Source organism: Schistocerca gregaria, chromosome 7, assembly GCF_023897955.1.
Source record: "Schistocerca gregaria isolate iqSchGreg1 chromosome 7, iqSchGreg1.2, whole genome shotgun sequence".
Taxonomy (NCBI): Eukaryota; Metazoa; Arthropoda; class Insecta; order Orthoptera; family Acrididae; genus Schistocerca; species Schistocerca gregaria.
Genome location: NC_064926.1, coordinates 348,160,309 through 348,182,476, shown reverse-complemented (window position 1 = coordinate 348,182,476; position 22,168 = coordinate 348,160,309). Strand labels below are relative to the sequence as shown.

At 39.3% G+C, this 22,168-nt stretch overlaps 1 protein-coding gene across 1 annotated transcript in view; it reads right to left on the bottom strand.

Annotated features, from left to right (window-relative positions):
• The window catches only part of LOC126282514 (probable E3 ubiquitin-protein ligase HERC1), a 715,173-nt gene that overhangs the window by 492,016 nt on the left and 200,989 nt on the right, over positions 1-22,168 (bottom strand). The window contains 3 exon segments of the mRNA XM_049982172.1: positions 11,992-12,175; positions 12,459-12,637; positions 17,872-18,310. Of these exon segments, the coding sequence (XP_049838129.1) occupies positions 11,992-12,175; positions 12,459-12,637; positions 17,872-18,310 (802 nt within the window).

Genomic DNA, 22,168 nt, shown 5'->3' with positions numbered 1-22,168 from the left:
CAGCTTTAATCATGTAGATTACAAAACATATTCCATATTAAAAACAGCAATTATTGTTTTCAGGAATTACAATGGAAGTAACACTAAATTAAAAATACATTAGAAATTGATAAGAAAGAAACAAAAAATATTCAAATTTTAAGATGATATGATGATAGAAGAAAGGAACAACTTGGATAGTACAAGAGAGAGAGAGAGAGAGAGAGAGAGAGAGAGAGAGAGAGAGAGAGAGAGAGAGAGAGATGTTAATCTATCTGAGCCAGCCTGGTCTGAAAGCCTTGGAGCTACTTAGAGCTTTCCAATCGTAGTTCTACATCTACATCTACATTTAAACTCTGAAAGCCACCCAACGGTGTGTGGTGGAGAGCACTTTACATGCCACTGTCATTACCTCCCTTTTCTGTTCCAGTCGCGTGTGGTTTACGGGAAGAACGACTGTCTAAAAGCCTCCGTGCGCGCTCGAATCTCTCTCATTTTACATTCGTGATCTCCTCGGGAGGTATAAGTAGGAGGAAGCAATATATTCCATACCTCATCCACAAATGCACCCTCTCAAAACCTGGCAAGCAAGCTACACCGCGATACAGAGCGCCTCTCTTGAAGAGTCTGCCACTTGAGTTTGCTAAACATCTCCATAACGCTATCACGGTTACCAAATAACCCTGTGACGAAACGCGCCACTCTTCTTTGGATCTTCTCAATCTCCTCCATCAACCCGATCTGGTATGGATCCCACACTGATGAGCAACACTCCAGTATAGGTTGAACGAGTGTTTTGTAAGCCACCTCCTTTGTTGATGGACTACATTTTCTAAGGACTCTCCCAATGAATCTCAACCTGGTACCCGCCTTACCAACAATTAATTTTATATGATCATTCCACTTCAAATCATTCTGCACGCATACTCCCAGATATTTTACAGAAGTAACTGCTACCAGTGTTTGTTCCACTATCATATAATCATATAATGAAGGATCCTTCTTTCTATGTATGCGCAATACATTACATTTGTCTATGTTGAGAGTCAGTTGCCACTCCCTGCACCAAGTGCCTATCTGCTGCAGATCTTCCTGCATTTCGCTACAATTTTCTAATGCTGCAATTTCTCTGTATACTACAGCATCATCTGCGAAAAGCCGCATGGAACTTCCGACACTATCTATTAGGTCATTTATATATATTGTGAAAAGCAATGGTCCCATAACACTCCCTTGTGGCACGCCATTGATAACAACATGCTGTGTTCTGTTTGCTAAAAACTCTTAAATCCAGCCACACAGCTGGTCTGATATTCCGTAGGCTCTTACTTTGTTTATCAGGCAACAGTGCGGAACTGTATCGAATGCCTTCTGGAAGTCAAGGAAAATAACATCTACCTGGGAGCCTGTATCTAATATTTTCTGGGTCTCATTAACAAATAAAGTGAGTTGGGTCTCACACGATCACTGTTTCTGGAATCCATGTTGATTCCTACAGAGTAGATTCCGGGTTTCCAAAAACGACATGATACTCGAGCAAAAATCATGTTCTAAAATTCTACAACAGATCAACGTCAGAGATATAGGTCTATAGTTTTGCGCATCTGCTCGACGACCCTTCTTGAAGACTGGGACTACCTGTGATCTTTTCCAATCATTTGAAACCTTCCGTTCCTCTAGAGACTTGCGGTACACGGCTGTTAGAAGGGGGGCAAGTTCTTTCGCATACCCTGTGTAGAATCGAATTGGTATCTTGTCAGGTCCAGTGGACTTTCCTCTGTTGAGTGATTCCAGTTGCTTTTCTATTCCTTGGACACTTATTTCGATGTCAGCGATTTTTTCGTTTGTGCAAGGATTTAGAGAAGGAACTGCAGTGCGGTCTTCCTCTGTGAAATAGCTTTGGAAAAAGGTGTTTAGTATTTCAGCTTTATGCATGTCATCCTCTGTTTCAATGCCATCATCACCCCGGAGTGTCCGGATATGCTGTTTCGAGGCACTTACTGATTTAACCTAAGACCAGAACTTCCTAGGATTTTCTGTCAAGTCGGTGCATAGAATTTTACTTTCGAATACACTGAAAGCTTCATGCATAGCCCTCCTTACGCTAACTTTGACATCGTTTAGGGTCTGTTTGTCTGAGAGGTTTTGGCTGCGTTTAAACTTGGAGTGAAGCTCTCTTTGCTTTTGCAGTAGTTTCCTAACTTTGTTGTTGAACCACGGTGGGTTTTTCCCATCCCTCACAGTTTTACTCGGCACGTACCTGTCTAAAACGCATTTTACGATTGCCTTGAACTTTTTCCACAAACACTCAGCACTGTCAGTGCCAGAACAGAAATTTTCGTTTTGATTTTTTAGGTAGTCTGAAATCTGCCTTCTATTACTCTTGCTAAACAGATAATCCTTCCTCCCTTTTTTTATAATCATATTAACTTCCATATTCAGGGATGCTGCAACCGCCTTATGACCACTCACTCCATGCTCTGCACTTACAGAGTCGAAAAGTTTGGGACTGTTTGTTTTCAGTAGGTCCAAGATGTTATCTTCATGAGTCGGTTCTCTGTTTAATTGCTCAAGGTAATTTTCGGATAGTGCACTCAGTATAATGTCACTCGATGCTTTGTTCCTACCACCCGTCCTAAACACCTGAGTGTCCCAGTCTATATCTGGTAAATTGAAATCTCCACCTAAGACTATAATATGCTGAGAAAATTTATGTGAAATGTATTCCAAATTTTCTCTCAGTTGTTCTGCCACTAATGCCGCTGAGTCGGGAGGTCGGTAAAAGGAGCCAATTATTAACCTAGCTCGGTTGTTGAGTGTAACCTCCACCCATAATAATTCACAGGAACTATCCACTTCTACTTCACTACAGGATAAACTACTACTAACAGCGACGAACACACCACCACCGGTTGCATGCAATCTATCCTTTCTAAACACCGTCTGTGCCTTTGAAAAAATTTCGGCAGAATTTATCTCTGGCTTCAGCCAGTTTTCTGTACCTATAACGATTTCAGCTTCAGTTCTTTCTATCAGCACTTGAAGTTCCGGTACTTTACCAATGCAGCTTCGACAATTTACAATTACAATACCGATTGCTGCTTGGTCCTCGCATGTCCTGACTTTTCCCCGCACCCTTTGAGGCTGTTGCCCTTTCTATACTTGCCCGAAGCCATCTAACCTACAAACCTGCCCAGTCCACGCCACACAACCCCTGCTACCCGTGTAGCCGCCTGCTGCGTGTAGTGGACTCCTGACCTATCCAGCGAAACCTGAAACCCCACCACCCTATGGCGCAAGTCGAGGAACTACAGCCCACACGGTCGCAGAACCGTCTCAGCCTCTGATTCATACCCTCCACTCGGCTCTGTACCAAAGGTCCGTAGTCAGTGCTGTCAACGATGCTGCAGATGGTGAGCTTTGCTTTCATCCCACTAGCGAGACTGGCAGTCTTCACCAAATCAGATAGCTCTCGGAAGGCAGGGAGGATTTCCTCCGATCCATAGCGACACACATCATTGGTGCTGACATGAGCGACCACCTGCAGATGGGTGCAACCTGTACAGTTCGCTACAGTATAATTTATGGATTAATATTTCTAAATACCATTTACAAAAATTCTATAACTATTATGTTGGTGTCTGGTGTGCCGCTCTGCATTGGTGACAGTGAAAAAGTATGTGTTCTGGGGATCCATGTTACTCACATTTACCAGCAACATTCTGGCTGTGGCCTCCGCAATGTAAGTGTGCAGGGTAAGGGCCGTGACCTGTCAGAAAGTGAACCACACCTTGGCTGAGATTGATGTAGCTCAGTCTCAGACATTCCCTGATGTCCAGGAAGAACTGATATACCCTATGGCCCTTATTGCTTAATTCTCATTCCCTTTGCCATTATCCACCCACCATTTAACGATTTGGTGCTGCTCGATTATATCATGTCCAAGAATCTCGATTACATTCTCCTGTCTCCTCCTCCTCAGCCAGTACATTGTAGCCTAAAACTGAATGGTTATGATAGGGAAAGTTCCAAGCACCACATATAGTGGTTCCACTGACGGTTGAAAGCTCCTGACAGCCTTATCATGGAACTTCTCTGCCCTCGCCACACGACGTTCAGATTCAGCACCACACGTGCTCAGTAGGCCCGTGCACTGGCTGCAAAACAGACCACAGTCTCAAAGAGTTCACAATGGTAAGTTCACAGTGAGTGTAAAGGTGCCATGAAGAGTGTTATGTTGAGTCTGGCCATATTGTGCATGATCTTGGCAGCCCTATCAGTCGTTGTTCTGATATGTTTGGCAAATGACAGTCATTCGTCCAGCTACACACCAAGATATCATGTTTTCCATTGTCTGCATATGCTAATGCCGTGTAGTTCTATGGCAGTATTACTTTTTAGTGTTCCTTTGAGTAGTATATGAACTGTTTTGAGTAGCGTCATCTGAAGTTTATTATGTTTGCACCACTGGCAAATGAAGGACTCGAATTTGACAGTAGGAAAAGGAAGAGGAGGAAAAGTAGTAGATGAATATGGACTGGGGATAAGGAATGAAGGAGGAAACCGCCTGGTAAAATTTTGCACAGGGCATAACTTAATCCCTCCCCCCATGAACCATGGACCTTGCCGTTGGTGGGGAGGCTTGCGTGCCTCAGCGATACAGATGGCCGTACCGTAGGTGCAACCACAACGGAGGGGTATCTGTTGAGAGGCCAGACAAACGTGTGGTTCCTGAAGAGGGGCAGCAGCCTTTTCAGTAGTTGCAGGGGCAACAGTCTGGATGATTGACTGATCTGGCCTTGCAACATTAACCAAAACGGCCTTGCTGTGCTGGTATTGCGAACGGCTGAAAGCAAGGGGAAACTACAGCCGTAATTTTTCCCGAGGACATGCAGCTTTACTGTATGATTAAATGATGATGGCATCCTCTTGGGTAAAATATTCCGGAGGTAAAATAGTCCCCCATTCGGATCTCCGGGCGGGGACTACTCAGGAGGATGTCGTTATCAGGAGAAAGAAAACTGGCGTTCTACGGATCGGAGCGTGGAATGTCAGATCCCTTAATCGGGCAGGTAGGTTAGAAAATTTAAAAAGGGAAATGGATAGGTTAAAGTTAGATATAGTGGGAATTAGTGAAGTTCGGTGGCAGGAGAAACAAGACTTCTGGTCAGGTGACTACAGGGTTATAAACACAAAATCAAATAGGGGTAATGCAGGAGTAGGTTTAATAATGAATAGGAAAATAGGAATGCGGGTAAGCTACTACAAACAGCATAGTGAACGCATTATTGTGGCCAAGATAGATACGAAGCCCACACCTACTACAGTAGTACAAGTTTATATGCCAACTAGCTCTGCAGATGATGAAGAAATTGAAGAAATGTATGATGAAATAAAAGAAATTATTCAGATAGTGAAGGGAGACGAAAATTTAATAGTAATGGGTGACTGGAATTCGAGTGTAGGAAAAGGGAGAGAAGGAAACATAGTAGGTGAATATGGATTGGGGCTAAGAAATGAAAGAGGAAGCCGCCTAGTAGAATTTTGCACAGAGCACAACTTAATCATAGCTAACACTTGGTTTAAGAATCATGAAAGAAGGTTGTATACGTGGAAGAACCCTGGAGATACTAAAAGGTATCAGATAGATTATATAATGGTAAGACAGAGATTTAGGAACCAGGTTTTAAGTTGTAAGACATTTCCAGGGGCAGATGTGGACTCTGACCACAATCTATTGGTTATGACCTGTAGATTAAAACTGAAGAAACTGCAAAAATGTGGGAAATTAAGGAGATGGGACCTGGATAAACTGAAAGAACCAGAGGTTGTACAGAGTTTCAGGGAGAGGATAAGGGAACAATTGACAGGAATAGGGGAAAGAAATACAGTAGAAGAAGAATGGGTAGCTCTGAGGGATGAAGTAGTGAAGGCAGCAGAGGATAAAGTAGGTACAAAGACGAGGGCTGCTAGAAATCCTTGGGTAACAGAAGAAATATTGAATTTAATTGATGAAAGGAGAAAATATAAAAATGCAGTAAATGAAGCAGGCAAAAAGGAATACAAACGTCTCAAAAATGAGATCGACAGGAAGTGCAAAATGGCTAAACAGGGATGGCTAGAGGACAAATCTAAGGATGTAGAAGCTTATCTCACTAGGGGTAAGATAGATACTGCCTACAGGAAAATTAAAGAGACCTTTGGAGAGAAGAGAACCATGTGTATGAATATCAAGAGCTCAGATGGCAACCCAGTTCTAAGCAAAGAAGGGAAGGCAGAAAGGTGGAAGGAGTATATAGAAGGTTTATACAAGGGCGATGTACTTGAGGACAATATTATGGAAATGGAAGAGGATGTAGATGAAGACGAAATGGGAGATACGATACTGCGTGAAGAGTTTGACAGAGCACTGAAAGACCTGAGTCGAAACAAGGCCCCCGGAGTAGACAACATTCCATTAGAACTACTGACGGCCTTGGGAGAACCAGTCCTGACAAAACTCTACCAGCTGGTGAGCAAGATGTATGAGACAGGCGAAATACCCTTAGACTTCAAGAAGAATATAATAATTCCAATCCCAAAGAAAGCAGGTGCTGACAGATGTGAAAATTACCGAACTATCAGTTTAATAAGCCACGGCTGCAAAATACTAACGCGAATTCTTTACAGACGAATGGAAAAACTGGTAGATGCAGACCTCGGGGAGGATCAGTTTGGATTCCGTCGAAATGTGGGAACACGTGAGGCAATACTGACCTTACGACTTATCTTAGAAGAAAGATTAAGAAAAGGCAAACCTATGTTTCTAGCATTTGTAGACTTAGAGAAAGCTTTTGACAATGTTGACTGGAATACTCTTTTTCAAATTCTAAAGGTGGCAGGGGTAAAATACAGGGAGCGAAAGGCTATTTATAATTTGTACAGAAACCAGATGGCAGTAATAAGAGTCGAGGGGCATGAAAGGGAAGCAGTGGTTGGGAAAGGAGTGAGACAGGGTTGTAGCCTCTCCCCGATGTTATTCAATCCGTATATTGAGCAAGCAGTAAAGGAAACAAAAGAAAAATTTGGAGTAGGTATTAAAATTCATGGAGACGAAGTAAAAACTTTGAGGTTCGCCGATGACATTGTAATTCTGTCAGAGACGGCAAAGGACTTGGAAGAGCAGTTGAACGGAATGGACAGTGTCTTGAAAGGAGGATATAAGATGAACATTAACAAAAGCAAAACTAGGATAATGGAATGTAGTCAAATTAAATCGGGTGATGCTGAGGGAATTAGATTAGGAAATGAGACACTTAAAGTAGTAAAGGAGTTTTGCTATTTAGGAAGTAAAATAACTGATGATGGTCGAAGTAGAGAGGATATAAAATGTAGACTGGCAATGGCAAGGAAAGCGTTTCTGAAGAAGAGAAATTTGTTAACATCGAATATAGATTTATGTATCAGGAAGTCGTTTCTGAAAGTATTTGTTTGGAGTGTAGCCATGTATGGAAGTGAAACATGGACGATAACTAGTTTGGACAAGAAGAGAATAGAAGCTTTCGAAATGTGGTGCTACAGAAGAATACTGAAGATAAGGTGGATAGATCACGTAACTAATGAGGAGGTATTGAATAGGATTGGGGAGAAGAGAAGTTTGTGGCACAACTTGACTAGAAGAAGGGATCGGTTGGTAGGACATGTTTTGAGGCATCAAGGGATCACAAATTTAGCATTGGAGGGCAGCGTGGAGGGTAAAAATCGTAGAGGGAGACCGAGAGATCAGTACACTAAGCAGATTAAGAAGGATGTAGGTTGCAATAGGTACTGGGAGATGAAGCAGCTTGCACAGGATAGAGTAGCATGGAGAGCTGCATCAAACCAGTCTCAGGACTGAAGACAACAACAACAACATAACTTAATCATAGGTAACACTTGGTTTCCGAAACATGAAAGAAGGCTGTATACATGGAAGAGACCTGGAGACACCAGAAGGTTTTAAGCTGTAAGAGATTTCCAGGGGCAGATGTGGGCTCTACCCACTATTTATTGGTTATAAGCTGTAGATTAAAGCTGAAGAAACTGCACAAAGGTAGGAATTTTAGGAGATGGAACCTGAATGATATTTTCAGTCTGCAGCGGAGTGTGTGCTGATATGAAACTTCCTGTAAGATTAAAACTGTGTGCCAGGCCGAGAATCAAACTCGGGACCTGTGCCTGATCGTGAGTCGTGCTTGGGTAGCTTAGATGGTAGAGCACTTGCCTACGAAGGCAACAGTCCTGAGTTTGAGTCTCGGTCCAGCGCACAGTTTCGAGAGGGGCTCTGTTTACACTGGAAGGGCCAGAGGTTGTAGAGAGTTTCGAGGGAATATTAGGGAATGACTGATGAAAACAGGTGGAAAGAATACAGTAGAAGAAGAATGGGTAGCTCTGAGAGATGAAATAGTGAAGGCAGCAGAGAATCAACTAGGTAAAAAGATGAGGACTTGTAGAAATCCTTGAGTAACACGAGAGATACATAATTTAATTGATGAAAGGCAAAAATATAAAAATGCAGTAAGTGAAGCAGGTAAAAAGGAATAAAAATGTCTCAAAAATGAGAGCAACATGAAGAGCAAACTGGCTAAGCAGGAGTCACTAGAGGACAAATGTAAGGATGTAGAAGCGTACATCACTAGGGGTAGGACAGCTGCTGACTAAAGGAAAATTAAACAAACCTTTGGAGATAAGAGAACTACCTGCATAAATATCAAGAGCACAGATGAAAAACCAGTCCCAAGTAAAGAAGGGAAAGTACAAAGGTGAAGGAGTATGTAGAGGGTCTGTACAAGGACGATGTACTTGAGGGCAATATTATGGAAATGGAAGAGGACATAGATGAAGATGAGATAGGAGATATGATACTGCATGAAGAATTTGACAGAGCACTGAAAGACCTAAGTCGAAACAAAGCTCCGGAAGTAGACAACATTCCATTAGAACTACTAAAATCCTTGGGAGAGCCAGCCACGACAAAACTCTTCCATCTGGTCAGCAAGATGTATGAGACAGGTGACACCCTCAGACTTCAAGAAGAATATAATAATCCAAATTCCAAAGAAAGCAGTTGCTGACAAGTGTGAAAATTATCGAACTATCAGTTTAATAAGTCACAAGTGAAAAATATTAACAAAAATTCTTTACAGATGAATGGAAAAACTGGTAGAAACCTACCTTAGGGAGAACCAGTTTGGATTCCGTGGAAGTGTAGGAATGCATGAGGCAATACTGACCCTACAACTTTTCTTAGAGGATAGGTTAAGGAAAGGCTAATCTACATTTATACCATTAGTATGCTTAAAGAAAGCTTTTGACAATGTTGACTGGAATACTTTCTTTCAAATTCTGAAGCTGGCAGGGGTAGAATACAGGGAGCCAAAGGCTATTTACAATTTGTACAGAAACCAGATGGCATTTATGAGAGTCAAGAGGCATGAAAGGGAAGCAGTGGTTGGGAAGGGAGTGAGACAGGGTTGTAGCCTCTCCCCTGTTGCTATACAATCTGTATATTGAGCAAACAGTAAAGGAAACAAAAGAAAAATTTGAAGTAGGAATTAAAATCCAGGGAGGAGAAATAAATACATTGAGGGTTGCTGATGACATTGTTATTCTGTCAGAGACAGCAAATGACTTGGAAGAGCAGTTAAACAGAATGGATAGTGTCTTGAAAGGAGTATATAAGATGAATGTAACAAAAGCAAAACAAGGATAATGTAATGTAGTTGAATTAAATCAGGTGATGCCGAGGGAATTAGGTTAGAAAATGAGACATTTAAAGTACTAAATAAATTTCACTGTTTAGGCAGCAAAATAACCGATGCTGATCAAAGTAGAAAGGATATAAAATGTAGACTGGCAATGGGGAGAAAAGTGTTTATGAAAAAGAGAAATTTGTTAATATCAAGTATAGATTTAAAACGTGTCAGAAAGTCATCTCTGAAAGTATTTGTTCAGACGGTGGCCATGTATGGAAGTGAAACATGGACGATAAACAGTTTATATGATAAGAGAATAGAAGCTTTTGAAATGTGATGCTACAGTACAATGCTGAAGATTTTATGGATAGACCATGTAATTAATTAGGAGGGACTGAACAGAATTGAGGAGAAGAGGAATTTGTGCCACAACTTGACTAGAAGAAGGGATTGGTTGGTACGACACATTCTGAGGCATCAAGGGAGCACCAATTTAGTATTAGAGAGAAGAGTGGGAGGTAAAGTTGATTTAGAATCCAAACACAGCATTCAGTCTTTCACAGATCTGTCTCGTGTTTAAACTGAAGACAGCACACAGAAAGCAAAAAAGCCAAATGTCGCATTTAAAAATGTATTTATGCATGAGGTTACTACAGCACCAATGTTTGACTACCACACACACTCACAAGTGATACACAATGATATAAATACAACTGACATTGAAAAAAAAATTAGGGCAACTCAAAGTGGACCAGGGATCACGTTCTGGGGGAATTCAAGATTTACGTTGAACATGCAGGAGAATTACCTCCTTCTTGCTCTTCCTTGCTTATGTTTTATGGAGAATATCTTGTACAGCAAATAGTCTCACAAGACAAGTAAAGAGCACAGGTCACTCCTGTTTACAAAAGCAGTAAAAGAAATAATATACAGAATCATAGACCAATATCACATATGTTTATTTGTTTCAGAATCCTGAATCATATGAAAAATTAAGAAGTTTCACTTGAGCAACTGAAGCACATTCAAGAAAAACCACTCATGTGAAACAATCTTGGACTATTCATAGACAATATCTCAGAAACAGTAAACGGAGGTGAACAGCTGGATTCTGTCTTCTGACATTTCCTAAAGGTGGTCCATACTCTAGCACATACTCAACTTATAACCAAGATAAGATCAGAACAGTGCATCTTCAAATATCTGTGATTAGCTCAATGAATGCTACACTAATCGAATCCAGTAAACTACATAAATTTGAAGCACTTAAAAGGATTTTTTCGTATAAATTAACGATTGCAAAAAAAAGATGGGGCATTATTTACTGTACAACCCTCGATAGTGATATGGGAGAGTTAACAGCTGTAAATTTGTAAACAATGGGTGACATCGTTCTCTCATATGCTGAATACATATTCCAAATTATTTTTTTCTTTATCTTCAGTAGCCACACTATGTTAACTGAGTTTCCCCAAAAAATCAGTACTGAACCTAATAAGATATTCAAAATAGCTTTTCAGTGGTAATTTTAGTGTGTCCACATCAGTTGAACTTGATAATACTTCTAGTTGGAGACGAGCTCCAATGCCTGTACAGCCAGCATAATGAGTCATACGAGTGTGTGTGTGTGTGTGTGTGTGTGTGTGTGTGTGCGTGTGTAGTCTTTTCTATTAGGTCAGTTGCTTTTCATTCAGTTAATTTCTTCTATATCTTCATGTTTGTGAATAATCTTCATCAAGTCACAGTTTGATTGGTTGGTTCTAAACTGTATCATGTGTGGTTTAGATTCCACCCACATAGCTCTAAGTCTTGTAAAAAGGTCAAATGTTTTGTGAAATGATTTGCCTAAGAATAAGAAATAAAATAGATTAGAGAAACATTTGATGTGTCTGTGAATGACGCTTTGAAATCATGCATGGCACATGAGATACCAATACTGAATTAAATTTCAATGTTTAACTTAAAATCTTAGTTCTTTAAAGAGTGCTAGAGGATATTTGTCTGGCAGAATTTCATTCAGTGGTCTCCTTACATCATTGACATATGACTATCTCAGCTGCTGTACGTCATTTCAAGCATAATTCAAAGGCATGTTCAAATGTTTCTCTAATATATTTTCTTTCTTATTTTGAGACAAATTATTTTACAAAACATTTGACCATCCATCACCTCCTCCCATAAACATTACACATCACTATAGATCAAAGTTATACGAACTGTCACAAAATATCCCATGGTCAACCACACATCAAATCCTACACATTGTGGTTTATTACATTACTCATGCAGCTGCAATTACCTTGAGTTGGGATCACGTAGTAGCTGAGACTTCCCTGTTTCAGGAACATCACTTTCTTCACTATCATCTGGTCCTTTTAAAACAATGAGCAGGAACAAACAGTGTTTCAGAATCACTTTACACTGGTCTTCAAAATCATTTGCAATTAATACCCCATCACTATCATTGTGAGTATCCTCCAAATCTAGAACAAGGCATATAGCTGACTGGAATTAAGTAAGAATAACAAATTGCTACAATTAAAAAAAAAAAAGATACTATTTACAGAAAAATTACATGAACTCGAGATAGAAAATCTGTTGACTGTCAAAATGTTTTCAATCAAAACAGTTTGAAACTGTGTTGGAATTTGTCCATAGCGCAATGGATGGTTCAGTTCTACAATTATAGTATGCAAAAGACAATAACCTAGATTATAATGAAAAAAAAACCAACTTATTTAAGACACAATAATGCGTTCATCATACCAGTGTCATCCAATCGATCTTGTCCATTCTCTTCTTCTGGCTCGTGTTCGTGCTCCGAAAGATATGCACTGTCATCAGCTGTTTCCAAATTATTCTCTGGTTTCTTTGATGACAAGAGTCTCTGGCGCTGTTGGAACACCAGCCGATATAGTTCACAAATGACTGTGTTTTCTCTGCCCCTATAGGAAAGAAGTCATTGTCGGAATATATACTAATTTATACTCTAAAATATACAATATCAAGTCTGGTTTCACAAACTGCAAGGATGAATATGTGTGTGTGTGCACATGCGTGCACACAAATAGCTTTTGCTGGTATTGGATACCATTCAATGACATTTAATGTAAGAGACTCTACAAGTACATGAAGAACATACAAATAAATTTATACTGGAAAGAGCCTCTCCTCAAAATCTAATTACATATTCATGATTTTCTTGAGTTTGTCAAATTTCTAGTGGAGCAAGAGAATGGCCAAATAAATTAAATGAAATGCTATCAAAGCACAACCACAAATCAAACAAGACAAGGATGTTAATTTACAAACATCCTGAATAATGGCAAATATAAATGACATATACTGCATCGTATCTGCTGATGGTACAGAAGCTGCAGCAAATAAAGAAAACATACAATATATGAGAAATAAATTGTAGATATTTTTGCACATTCCTGTCAACAAGTATGCAAGAATTCATGCTATGACAGTCTGTGAGAACTATGTTCCCATGGTATCTAGTGGGATTTAAATGGCTTATTGCACGAGTGGTATAGAGGACTATCTGATACCAGATGCATATGGGAGTAGGCAATACATTTTTCAAGTGACAAATACAATAGTTTGTATTTTAGTTATGTCGTTCTACATTTGTCACACATATTACTCACTGTTCGGTATCATTTAAATTAATTTAATGACCTACAGAAGGTAATTTTTATCATTTCATTCCATATGCAAACTTATAAAATTACATACATCACAGCTTCTTGTTTACATATTTCAGTTCAGCTAATGTAGAAGCTTCAAATACAATTTTTGGATAGAATACACAAATTTGTACTACAGAGGTTTCTGGAATGCATTGTAAAGTGACACAGCTGATCATACAAAACGTACACCAACCCTTCACAATCTTTAACATGATTTTAAGACATCTTTATGTTTCAATTAATAATTTTTCAGCATTAGAATGTTTGTAAATGAAGGCAACTGGAACAATAAAGTGTTTTACTTATAATTTGCATATTTCAAAGACAACTGTTTAGTCATAAAATTTCACAAATTTCTGTAGTAATTTTAAATGTTTACTTTGTTATGTAGAACTTGCTGACACACTTATAACTTTGTCAATATTAAGTCTTCAGTGAAGAGAACCTACTAGTAGCAAAATGTGTGTAATATCCCTGACTATTATTTATTTATAAAGGGTGAACCAGACAAAATTCCAGAAATTGTTCAGGATACCTTCTGAGTATTTCTGTGTAAGACCCCCACGGTCTCGAAAGCTGGTTACAGAGTAATAATGTAATTATGATTTATTTGGTTTTGCTTATTTCTATGAAAATATCTCCACAACAGTGAAGAAACATACATCATACAATACAGAGTGCTGCAACAACCTTCATATGCAAAAGTGCTATGACATGATTGCTGTTGATGCAGGAACAACTCTGCATAACATCATCACATCGCTGTTCCGTTGCATTCAGGGAATGCATATCAGCCAACTCTTCATCAGTAAACCTGTCCATAGTACTGATGTGCATCACTGTTAACAATGCCGGAAAACAAAATCCCTAAACAGAACTGTGCAATACTGAATGCAAGATTGAGAGCAAAGAGTAAAGTAGACTTTTTCGCTGTCTACAGCAAGTGAATAGAACAATTTGAGTTCCAAACAAGACAATCATTGCAGATTGTTGACATCACTGTTGTGTACTATTCATTGCAAAACAGAAACAAAGCCAATTGGGGCAAGAAGCAAAACAAAATGCAATAACTCTGTAGCGAGCTGCCAGAAACCACGGGGCCCTTATACCAAAATGTTCTGAAGGTATCCCAGAACAATCCCAAGTTTTTTGGAGCCCATTTTGACCCTGCACAAGAGCCAGTGCTAGGCCATTTGGTGAAGCCATCATAAAACAGATTTTCTTAAAAAAAAATTAATTAATTTATTTATTTATTTTTAATAGAAGTTGGATGAATCAGTTGTGTAACAGTTTGATGTCATTTTTGTGGCAGTTGCCTATGATAGTTTTTGAGAAAAATACATATGCAACAGAAAAATTAGTGTTTCATTCCACAGCTTGTATTATGATGCAAACATCTCACTGACTCAAGATAACATCCTAATTGAGTATGTAATACATTCTAAATATGCCCTCTCCTGTAGCCTTACATGCTAAAAATAATTTACTTTACTTAACAGCAGTGTTGTAGCTGTGTATTTAGCTGTAGACAGGAGAATATGTCACACAATGCAGTCCCATGGATCATGTCAAAAAAAATTAATGGCCTACAAATATCTAACCTGGAATTCACTTAGCCATATTTCAGAGGGATCGGTAAAAGTACAGCTGATTTATTTTTTTACTTGCAATAATATGCACACCCCATAATGTTCTGCAATGATAAATTACCTTCATAAGACGGCTTTAAAAGGATCATTTATTCCTGAGCAGTTTACATTCTCACTGCCAGAGTAGCCACTGTTGTTTTGCTAAATATTACAAGTGATACATATGAGCCCCTAGAATGAGACTGGAAATGCCTCAATTGTATCCATTTTGTCTCATATATAATCTAATCTAAATTAAATTATCAGCTCCTCAGTACGAGAGATGGGGATCTTTGAAACATCCAACTGTTGTGGTACAGTAGGAGAAAACAGAATATATAACCAAAAAAATTAAATGTAAAAATTCTATTTGTTGAATTACCGTATTTACCTGAATACAAGACAAGCTTACACCCCCCCCCCCCCCCAAAAATGTATTAGTTGCTGTTGTTACATATGACCTGCACCCTAGAAGATATTGCCATCCATGTTTCACTGCTGCTCAAACATAGCATTATGGAAAGTTGGAGGGGGAAAAGTGACCCAGCTTGGCTGATAAATAAGATGAGTGCAGAGAGGACAGTGTTGAGCAGGCATAAATTTCATCATGCAGCCAATCATGGGAATGTATACTGCATACTTTGGCTTTTTATGAACATATACCATGTTTAAACAGCAGTCTGCATGAGTCCATGTGCACTTGGAACCGAACTGACTTTAAAATTGGGTAAATACTCAAGAATAGCATAAATTTCTGTAGGAAACATTAAAAGCCTACATGTTTCATGCTACAATGTTCTCAACACTTACAATGAGGTATGAAGGGCAGACTATATTTTTAGAAGCATAAGATGTGGGGAACATTAAAAAAGAAGAAAAAGAAGAAGAAGAAGATGATTATGATGATGAAGGTATGTTCTCAGGTCTCACAGTAACCACAATCTTGCCTTTCGCGGGCAAGTGCTCTAACATCTGAGCTAACGAAGCACGGCTCACCCCCGTCCTCGCAGCTCTACTTCTGCCAGTATCTCATCTCCTACCTTCCGAGCACTTGCCCCCAAAAGGCAAAGGTCCCGAGTTCGAGTCTTGGTTGGGCACACAGTTTTAATCCGCCAGGAAGTTTCATATCAGTGCACACTCCGCTGCAGACTGAAAATCTCATTCTGGAAACATCCCCCAGTCTGTAGCTAAGCCATGTCTCCGCAGTATCCTTTCTTTCAGTAGAGCTAGTTCTGCAAGGAGAGCTTCTGTAAAGTTTGGAAGGTAGAAGACAAGTTACTGGCAGAAGTAGAGCTGTGAGGACCAGGCGTGAGTCGTGCTTTGGTAGCTCAGATGATAGAGCACTTGCCCGCGAAAGGCGAAGGTCCCGAGTTCGAGTCTCGGTCGGTCATACAGTTTTAATCTGACAGGAAGTTTCAATCTACAAACTATTTGTAGTAAATTGGCAATTGTGATTTAGCTACTGTAGCAGATATTCCAGTTCCAGTTAACATATTGTGTTACATCCAGTTTTCCCTTAAAGAGGAGTAGCCCTATATATTATCTGCATTTATTTTACATTAACTCTGCTTTCCAATTTGCTAACAACTATAACTGACATCAAAATTTTTAGGAAATCAATAATTTTTACCACAGGTTTTTGTGCTATCTTAATAGAAGTCTTGATTCCTGCAACTGTTGCTTCAACTCTTATATGGAATTGTTTAGCTCAAGAAATTAAAAGACAATCAGCAGGCTTTATTTAATGTTATTTATTCACCAGCCCAATTTCAGCCCCACTGTGAATGCTGTTCTCGAACAAGGGATGAGTTGGTTGACATTTGTAAGCAGCTGGAAATCACCCTGACTACTGTCAAACGATTGGCAACTGCTGCAAATTGGTGTTTTGGAAGAGCTCCTGAGAGTCGTCTTGTACAGGGCGAACGGGGACCAGAGAGGACTCAGGATGTTGTACCAATCCTCCTAACCACAAGTTTGAGGTGCTGTCTCTCACTGAAACTGAGCCAGTGGGTCTCACTTCACCTATTTATGGGAAACCTGTTTTGCCTGGAGTCAAGAGGAGGAAAATGAAAAGGTAGGGTCTGTTAATTGTAAGGATGATAACTTTATCTTGGAACTTCTCCATTTGGTCTGTGCTTGCATAGAAAAACAACAATACTGGAAATGTGAATATGCTTTGACGCACAACACTATTTGTTATTTATTTACTTATTTATTTCCCAAACTAGTTTCAGCAACAAATATAACCATCATCAGTGGGTTCTTTAGATATTATTTACTGTATGATACAGCAGGATTTTAAGATCTGTTCTAGCTATTTTAGGCATATTTTCAAGGCTTTTTATGTTGCCGTTTTGTCAGCATAGATCCTTTCATCTGCAAGTTCATTGGCTGGCTTGCAGATGATTTTATACATTGAAAAACAAAACTTTCGCACTTCATTTATGGTGCAAAACATTACGTCATCTTGCTGTTCACATGTGTCATGACACATACGAACAGCAAGTGGGACGTACCCTATGCTGTGCACCTCATGGTGGTCTGCAGAATATAGATGTAAATGCAAATGCAGATGTAAATGAAGATGTGGATGTAAATTAAGTGTTGCATCTGTCTTGAAACAAAATTTGCTGATATTTCATCACATACACGCCTATCATACATACTGCTGACTCTACAGGTAACCATCACCCTTAGAAAGGTTCCAGATTAAGATAAATCCAAAGCAGTAAAAATTCTATAGCAGTAGTGGTCAAATGGCAAACAAAAAATTATTGTAATACAATTCAAATTTTAGTAGTTGCAGTAACTTCTTATATTACTAGCAAACACAAAATGAAGATGACAAACACTCACATCTGCTTGTTGACAGCAACTGAAAGCAATCCCGTGTGCTTCAGCAAAGCTGCAAGTAGTATTCTGGAAATAGCTTCAAGAACTGGATTAGACTCCAGTCCACACGTGTCCCAATCATTAGCTTGTGCATATTCTATCATATCTTCATATGGAAAAAAGTGTTTAGGAGCATCACTGTCAGAATAACCATATGCACTTCTCATATTTACATTAGAGCAACAAACATCTTCCTTCAGTTGAGACTCGTTAACAGCAGAAAAACACTGTTCATTTGACACTGCGCCACTTTTCTGTACACTAGTTGATTTCTTAAATATGTCTAAGGATTCCACACACAGTCTGACATCTGGCTTTAAGTGCTTGACACTTTCTCGTAGATAAGGGGAGATAACAGCACCAGGAGCAACAATTGTATTTGTAAGCTCCAGTATAACATTCACTGAAAAACATGACCACAGGTTAACAAAAGTAAACAGTGGAAAATCCAGGATAGAATGTAGCAATATAACAAAAATGATAGTTGCTATTCACCATACAGTGGATACGCTGAGTTACAGAAAGGAATAACAAAAAGACTGTCGGAAAATTAGCTTTCAGCCAACAAGGACAAACCAATCTGGCTTCAGCTGCCAGAGACTGTGGTCATGTATGTGTGAGTTGTGTTTGTGCGAGTGTGTGCATATGTGTCAGTTGTCTATTTTTGACAAAGGCCTTGTTGGCTGAAAGGTAACTTCCCAACAGTCTTCTTGTTGTGTCTGTCTGCAACTCAGCATCTCCTGTATATGGTGAGTAGGAACTATCCTTTTCATTACATTGTTAACAAAAGTACACTGAGACAAAGGATTAAAGACATTAACTTCCAGTGGGCACTGATTTATATCAATGGTGCATGCTGAAAATTTGTGCCCGACCGGGATTTGAAACCAGGTCTCCCACTTACTAGGCAGCTGCACTGACCACTATGCCATCCAGGCACAGTGGTCTCCACTACCATAGCATGCATCCCAACAGACCCCAATTCTCAGGTTCTGTAACACACTACTGAGGTAGTGCCCCATGCTCGTTAGCCTCACTACTCAAAGCCCACTGGCAGCTAATGTCATTCTTTCGTGTCTTGATTCATAGTGGCTGCAGGAGGATTGAAATGGTGTCAGTTCTTTCGGATATATCTGAAACAACAGCCACCACACACAGAGGAAAACACTCCACGTGGGAAAAATATATCTAAAAACAAAGATGATGTAACTTACCAAACGAAAGCGTTGGTATGTTGATACAGACACACAAACACAAACACAAAATTCAAGCTTTCGCAACTAACGGTTGCTTCTTCAGGAAAGAGGGAAGGAGAGGGAAAGACGAAAGGATGTGGGTTTTAAGGGAGAGGGTAAGGAGTCATTCCAATTCCGGGAGCGGAAAGACTTACCTTAGGGGGAAAAAGGACAGGTATACACTCGTGAGCGCGTGCGAGTGCACACGCGCGCGCACACACACACACACACACACACACACACACACAGAAACAAGCAAGCATATGTGTGGTATAAGCTGAGAATTTGGATTTGATGGTAGATGTGCTAGGGTAGGTCCATGCTTTTGTGACCACTGTGCCCAATGGCGTAGTGGCCAGTGCAACTTCACAGAAAGCGGTAGACCCAGGTTCAAATCCCAGTCCAGCACAAATTTTCAATCTGCCCCATTGATATAAATCAATGTTCACTGGCAGCTAATGTCTTTAATTCCTTTGTGACTCACTTCATAGTGGCTGCAGGAATGTCCAAAAGAACAGACACCACATATATGAAAGCACACTGCACAAAATAAAAAATCAATCCCATTCTTGAAAGGAAACACCAAAATACTGTCAACAACCTTTAAAATGCACTACAAACTAACAGCTATTTCAACAATAAAACTACATCTGCATTGACAAATTCTTAAGTATTTCTTTTTCCTGATTGCCTTTTTGCTTTAGGAGAACATTAACTACTTCTTTTCTTTCAGTGGCAATCTCTTCACACTTGAATACACACTGCACCTCAAATTTTCGTTAATCTCTCTCTATGTTACAATATGTGTCATTCTCTGCGAATTTTCTCTTATGCTGTTTCTTTTCTGCTAGGTTAATTTTTCCTACATGCCTTAGACTCTTTTAAGAGAAAAAGTAAACCACTATTTGCCTGTGTATTACTAAATTTATCTTCTATTTAATTGGATAGGTAAAAAATCTACTCAACAAGCAGCGGCAGAACATACACTTAAAAGACTGTTGAGATCGGCAAGCTTTTGGAGTCAGTAGTTCCTTCTTCAGGCAGTAGGACTGAAGGGGAAGCAAGAAGTGTGAAGGAAAAGACCTGTAGAGATCTACGAAAAGGAGTAGATTTCAAGAGAGTCACCCGGAACTGCGGGTCAGGGGAGACTAACAGTATGGGATGAGAAGGAAAACCTGAGCCTCAGGTTCTCAAATCTCATCCAATGCAGTCCCCAACAATTAGTCTTTCCTTCTCATTCCTGTATGGTAAGTCTCCCTGACAAGCAGTTCTGGGTGACATTCCCAAAATCTACCCCTTTTCATAGACCTCTCCAGTCCTTTTCCTTCACCCTTCTTCCTTCCCTTCAACCCTCCTTCCTGAAGAAGCAGCCACTGGCTCTGAAAGCTTGCCAATCACAACAGTCTTTTATGTGTGTCTTCTGCTGCCGCTTGGTGAGCAGATTTTTTTCTACCCAATTAAATAATTTTATCATAATTGATTGTCTTCGTTGTTGTATATTTATCTTCTTTACTGTCCAGATTTCAGCTTTTATGCCATTCTCAAGTACAAGGCTAAAAGTTGCTAGACCATTATTATGTCATATCTGTTAAGGCAATCCAAAGCAGGTAAGGAAGACTAATACATGTCTTTTAAGATGAACTGTCAAAGAATGTAGGGTCTTCTAGAGTCTACATTCTTTTAACTCTGTACCTGAGAAAGGCATAAGAGCTCAAATCTGGACGTACAGAAGATAAATATAATAATATGTAGTCAAACGGCAGTTTACTGTTTTAAAAAATATTGTACAATTGTGGCTCAACACCATCGAAAACTGTTCATTCTGAACCCTTCAGATTTGCTTTGGTGAGTGTTTCCTGCAGTACACAATTCCATTCCTTACTTGTAAAGTACTTCAAACTTTCAGAGTCAACAATTCTGTCATCACTTCACAATTAATTTTTTATGCCAATCGATTTACTTCACTGGTAAAACCTTCCTTTGCCTGTGACCAATGTGATTCTTATGCATCCCTTGCTTCACACATTTTGTGTGACTTTGCTTCCCAGATAGCGGGCATTTTTCATTTCAGAATACTTCTCATTCCATTCAAAATATCTTTCTCAACTTTGATGTTAAGTTCTTTGTTTTTCTTCAACTTATTATTCCAAATTACTTTCACTTAATTTTTTGTGCATAACTCTAATTCAGTATGCGGTACATAGCTCACAGCATTTAACAGGTCTTATATTTTGTCTGCATTGCTCACCAGCATGGTAAAATAATATGTCAGCTTACACTTCAATTTAGGTAGTGAACTTCGGTACCATTTCCACTATTCATTGTTAGAGATACAAATCAAACAGTGAATAATAATAACGGAAATTCCTGAATGGAGTAATACATAAAATAAGGGAAAGGCAACGACTCATCTACAGAAGATCGATGAGTGAAGCACAGTAGCACATAACAGAGAACAGCATTCACAGTAGCTTTCTTGCAATAGCTCTTTTCCAGCAATAGAACACACATGAAAGTTTAGTGTGAATGTTGTTTTTTGTTGTGTGTTAATATGCTCCATGCATCAATCTGCTATTGGCGAGAAATCACACAGTGGTTGTGTTAAACTGTATTCATTCCTTATTAACCCCTTGTAACATGAGCTTTTCTGTCTCGAGCTTTCATTTTTTATACTTGAACTCAGTTCTTGTATACAGTGTGACTTTGTCACTAATCAGTTTATACCTAAATGGAAAATGAAAATTAACATCTAAAGACACGGCACCAAAACATTATATTTGAACTGTGGGTTGAGAGAGAGCAGTCAAGGCAATTATTTAAATAACTATGATGTGTATTGAGTAGAAAACATGTACGGAGCATGACAATACTGCCTGTAACAACTGGATTCAACTTGTCCACAGGGCAGTATTTTCTTTTAAATATCATACTAGATCAGTAAATACTGCAGACACACTAGGCTAGCATCATACAGTTTTTGAAACCAATTGAACTATGTCAAGCACTTATCATGGACCTGTAGGAGG